Source organism: Anser brachyrhynchus, assembly GCF_964034855.1.
Source record: "Anser brachyrhynchus genome assembly, chromosome: 3".
Taxonomy (NCBI): domain Eukaryota; kingdom Metazoa; phylum Chordata; class Aves; order Anseriformes; family Anatidae; genus Anser; species Anser brachyrhynchus.
Genome location: NC_137696.1, coordinates 23,454,403 through 23,459,464, shown reverse-complemented (window position 1 = coordinate 23,459,464; position 5,062 = coordinate 23,454,403). Strand labels below are relative to the sequence as shown.

Below are 5,062 nucleotides of genomic sequence, written 5' to 3'. Positions count from 1 at the left end.
CACCTTCCCTCGTGGGGAGGTGCGCGTGCCCCGTGCGCTGGCACGTGGGGTGCTGCGTGCACACACCTACAGCAGAGCCAGGGCGTTGGCAAGCGGCTGCCAGGGCAAAGAGGAATCCTTCCGAGCAGAGGGAGAAGCAGCGGCTTGGTTAGAAGCGCGTTAGGAAGGAGAGGAGCCGCGCTGCTCGGTGTGGCACAAGGCAGGGAGCTGCGTCCCGGAGAGCCGCGCCGTCCCCAGCCGCTGCCTCGCTTCGCCTTTACCAGAAGCGCGCGGCATTTCCTTATTATTTAAAGGAACAGGGCGAGGAACGAAAGCGAAAATCGTTTTATTCCAGCCCCGATGCCTCGTCCTCACGCCGATGAGCCTCGCCTTGCGCCGGGCTCCCTTCTCTGAAGCCCGCGGCGCCCGGAGGAGCCGATGGCGCACAAGTGCTGCGGGCAGGAGCGCGCGGGGGTGAGGCTGCGCGGCTGCTGCGCGGATTTTGCGCCTGGCCGTGCCGGCCGGGCTGCGGGGGGGGGAGCAATTTTTTTGGAGTGGGGGGGGGTTCTCCGGGGGAATTTCGGGCAGCTCCGTGCCGCGGGGCCGGGAGCTGGGGGGGTTCCCCCGGCGGCGGGGCGCAGCCCCCGGGCCCTCCACGTGTGCTCCATGCGGGCGGCGGCTCCGCCCCGGGGCCCGCAGGTGCCGGTGCCGGTGCCGGGCCGGGGCGGGCCGGGGGGGGCCGTGCCTGCAGCCCTCCCTGCCTCCTTCCAGCCCTCCCCGGGGCCGGGGCCGGGGCTGCCCAGCGGCGCCCCGGGGCGGGCGGCAGCCGGCGGCATGTCGGGCGGCGTCCCGGCGGCGGGCAGCGCTCTGCCGCGGAGCTCCGAGGGCGGCCAGCAGGTAGGGGCAGGGGCACGGGGATGCGGTGGGTGCCTGCCGAGGACCCCCGGGTGCCTGCCGGGGCCCGCTGGGTGCCCGCCGGGGCCGCGGTGGGTGCCTGCCGGAGCTCGTCGCGCCCGCCCGCGGGAGTCCCCCGCCGGTTCCCGGACGGCCGGCGAGGCGCTGCTGGCTCGGTGTCTTTCCAGAGTCACGAAGAAGACGACAGGAAGGTGAGGAGGAGAGAAAAGAACCGGGTGGCGGCGCAGAGAAGCCGGAAGAAGCAGACGCAGAAGGCAGACAAGCTGCACGAGGTGCCCGGGGGGCTCGGGGTGCCCGGGGGGCTGGGGGCGCCCTGCCCGGCGGGGAGGGGGGGGGACGCGGCCGTGCCCGCACCTGCTGGCCCCTGGCCACCTGCGAGCTGCTCCCCGGGGCTCCTGGTGTCCCCCGGCAAAGCTGCTCGCGTCTGGAGCCGGGGTAAGCCCAGCAGGAGCGCTGCGATGGAGCAGGGATGCCCCAGGGAGGAGGTGGTGGAGGAGGGGACCGCTGCCGGGTGGCAGCGCTGGCTTCACTCAGCTTAAAACTGTGGTGTGAGGCAGAAATACCCGCTCGAAAAGGCTTCTTAGGAACTCCAAAACCGGCGCGGGAGCTCGGTTCAGTTAGCTGCTATGCATGTGTGCTCTGATAAATAGCAGTGGGTGTTTCCAAAAAGCATGAAAGTGGCTCATTCTTCCAGAAACTCTCAACACTTCTCGATATCACACGTGCGGTTCTGGCCCCCAGCACAAACGCTGGAGGAGAGGAGCTGCCGCTCTCCGGGTCAGGATGCTGCCCGACGCAGCAGCGCTTTTGTTGTAGCGGGGCTCCCGGGGTAGGTGCTGGTCCCGCTGCTGGTGGCTGTGTCGGTCGTGCAGGCTGGAGGGAGCTGCCTACGGGCAGCAGAGGCCAGGAGGCACAGGGTGGGGAGTTCGGGGTTTGGTTTTTCCCAGATCTCCTCTGAGTCAGTGCCTGAGACAGCCAGGTGCTGGGTGCTTCTGGATGGGGCAAGCCCTGGCTTTTCTGGAGTCACTGCGCCATCGTGCAGCCGCTCTGGTGTTCCTGCAGGGCTCGGGGCTCTTCCTCACGCTGGGAATCTTCATTCCCAGGTTTTTCCAGGTGCGGGCAGATCTGGCTGAAGAGGCGTTCCTCCTCAGCAGGAGCAATTTGGTGTTCTCTGCCCTGCAAAAGGGATGGAGCGACTGGAGGGTAATGCTTGCTCCGTGGGGCTTGGGGCACAAGAGGAGAGCAGAGCCGGGGATGGTGGCCTCTGCTACAGGGATGTGTCAGGAGGGTCCCGCCTGTTTTACTCCGCATGTGAGTGGGTGCTGGAAGGGTGCCAGGGAGGGCAGGGGGGTCCAAGCTGCAGCAAAGAAGAGAAGCAGAGGCAGCCTCTGGCTGCCCAGAGGAGCACTGTGCAGGGCTCTCCCCTCTGCCTGGTAAACAGCCCCTTGAAGGCACGTGTGGGCTTTGAAGCCTGCTCTGAAGCTTTCCCAGGGAGGTGAGATTGAGTGGGCGAGAGTGTTGAGCCCCAGGCCAGCAGCGAGGTGCGGACACCTGCAGGTTTTCCGTGGGCTGTCTCTGAACCTCGGGCTCTCTTCTCTTCGGGATGAGAAGTTTTGGCAGCAGGGACACTTGAGACCCACAGCTAGCAAAAAAAAATGTGACATGCGAGTCTCACATCCGTCACAGGTGCGTGCTGCAGAGCATCTCAAAACTCCCCTGCAGTTAACAGCAGCGTATTCACTGCCAGAGGAGCCTTAGCTCAAAGGCATCCTGGTCAGGGACAAGCAAGGCAGTGGCCAGGGTTGCTGGTGACCAAGTGGGGGCTCAGGACTTCGATTTTCGTAGCTCTGATGGTGCGGAGCTGCCTGGCACAGCCTGGGGCTGGGAGAGGCCACCACAGGGGCACCACCACCTGCCTCTGTAGCTCTGGGCTGCGGGGGAGCCCCCCATCCAGGGGCACCTCCTGCAAAAGGAGTTGCATCATGCTCAAGACACAGGTCGTGAAGTACCTGCCCTGTTTAAGCACCCAGGTTTGCTCGAGGCTGTGCCTGTCCTTCCTTAGCATTTTGCACATTATAATAAGAAACCACACTTCTTTCCTACAGTTACTTGAATATACTCAAGGTGGGAGCACTGAAAAGAATGTTTTGACTATGAGTAGGCTTTTTTTTTTCCTCCTTCCAGGAATATGAGTCTCTTGAGCAAGAAAATACCTCCCTGAAGAGAGAAATCGGAAAGCTAACAGATGAAATGAAACACTTGAGTGAAGTGTTGAAGGATCACGAGAAGATCTGTCCACTATTGCACTGCACCATGAACTTTGTGACCGTACCACGGCCCGACGCGCTCAGCAGCTGCCTGCCCAGATGAGACGTCGCCTCCACCACCTCTAGATGTGATGTGTGAAAGTGCCAGTACGAGGGGAGATTTGAAGAACTGCATACTTAGGGCACAGGACTTCCCTTGAAGAGGGCTGGACTTGACCACACAGCTCTTCTCCACATTGAAGTGTTTTAGTCTCCTGAATCTCAGGAAAACATCAGTATGGAAAAAATGACAACTCGAACTGTGACTTTTTATATTTTTGTAGAATCTCCGAGCCATGGTTTTGCATTCAGAAATGTCACAGTGCGATGCAGCCCACCATCGTGCAACGGAATGTAGACAGGGAAAAGTACCGGCCTTGGGCTGAGATGCCTTTCTCCCACGCATCCACTGCTAGCAACCCTTTGTCAGTTGTCATCCTTGTGTATCAGATTCTGGCTGCTGGTTTGTGGTTTTCTTTCTTTTTTTCTCTAAACAGGTTTGGTTAATAAAAGCAATGTCCTATCTTTATGGTTTTCTCCACCTTCTTCGATATCCAATGTCCTTAGAACATCTCTCCTCTTTGTTTGCTGGTCAAATCCAAAGTCTAACGGTAATCTTCCTGTCAGTTGCTTTATTATTTGCTTATCACCACTTCATTAGTCCCTCTTTTGAAATGCGTGTAAACCATTGAGTTTTCCCAGTCTTTATTTCTTTACTATCCCCAATCATCAGCCTCTGCCAGCATTAATTCTCATAATTTTTTGTATCCTAAAATACAGCTCAGCTAGTCTCTAATAATGATAGTCTGCTCTGTGTCGAGGAAAAGCAAAACAGTCTGCTGGTTTTACACGTTTTTTTAAAAAGCAGATTTTAAAATTTACTGCTTTAGTGTGCACACTGAAAAGGTAGCATCTTTATCCTTCATTTCTCATGTCACTTCTGGTAAGTGATGTCCATGGATAAAATGAGTTAATTTGGCTAGGCATTTAATTCCATGTCCACATGGGATAACTGCATGCAATATGTCTTATTACTACTTTTAACTATTTTTTTCCCTTTCTTACAAAAAGGAAGAATTATGACCATGTTTGTGAGAAACAAACAAAAATTTTCTCCCCTTCTCTGAAGCTTCTTAGTAGTGTCAAGCTCTAGAAATGTGAATGCCCTAGCCTGGGATCCAGCAAAGAGTTTTTCACAGTGCTTACCAGTCAAAGAGCATCTCTGGATAATAAAAAGCTCTATCCCTTTGCAAGCTCTCCCACTTCAGCATTTGGTGATGTTTTTTTTTTTCAGCTCAACTCATGAGATTAATTTCTCCCCTCAGCTGGATTTATGTATTTATCAGCAGGATATGATCTGAAAAGTTTAAAAGATTATATATATTTAGCTTCACTAGTTTAATTATGAATTACAGTTTAATTATGAAGACAGTTGACTGCACAGTTTCCCTAATTCTATCTGCCTTCTAAAGGGCCCCCTCATGCCACTGTCTTAGGCTAGAAACTCAAGATCAACAGGAGGAGGGAGTCTTTGGTTTCCTGAGAAGTTTGCATTAGGTTGTCCCTAAGAGAATTTTCAGCACTTGCAGAAGCAATCTACAGCCCAAACATGTTGTTCAAAGTTTCTTATGGTCCTGTAAAATTTGATTCATCATACAAAGAAAAGCAGGTGCAGTCCCTGCCAAGGAAAACGAAAACTTCAGGACACGTTGCAGTATGCTTTTGGGTAATGTCCTTGACAGGATTCTTCGTGTCATCCTTAATAAAGGAAGCTATCTTGAGTATCTTCATCCACCCACCTACATTCCTTCCCCCCTGGATGCCACAGTGTAATTTGGGCTGAGTAGAGGTGTAATGGAGAA

General features: G+C 55.5%; 1 protein-coding gene across 2 annotated transcripts; it reads left to right on the top strand.

Moving 5' to 3' along the window:
* Positions 1 to 3,727, top strand: BATF3 (basic leucine zipper ATF-like transcription factor 3). Of its 2 annotated transcripts, none has more exons than XM_080585030.1 (3): positions 1 to 453; positions 1,062 to 1,166; positions 3,079 to 3,727. In XM_080585030.1, exons 1-3 carry the CDS (start codon positions 418 to 420, stop codon positions 3,262 to 3,264), a joined length of 327 nt encoding a protein of 108 aa, XP_080441156.1. In that variant the 5' UTR covers positions 1 to 417; the 3' UTR covers positions 3,265 to 3,727. The 2 variants fall into 2 exon arrangements, with proteins under 2 accessions (XP_080441156.1, XP_080441155.1); XM_080585029.1 differs by lacking the exon at positions 1 to 453 and adding an exon at positions 681 to 876.
* Positions 3,728 to 5,062: the final 1,335 nt, after the last annotated feature.

Bases quoted from the DNA above. Each gene is read 5' to 3' on its own strand.
- BATF3 (XM_080585029.1), top strand. From the start codon at position 814: ATGTCGGGCGGCGTCCCGGCGGCGGGCAGCGCTCTGCCGCGGAGCTCC. The intron at 877-1,061 runs GTAGGGGCAGGG...GTGTCTTTCCAG, and splicing joins GCTCCGAGGGCGGCCAGCAG to AGTCACGAAGAAGACGACAG. The intron at 1,167-3,078 runs GTGCCCGGGGGG...TCCTCCTTCCAG, and splicing joins AGGCAGACAAGCTGCACGAG to GAATATGAGTCTCTTGAGCA.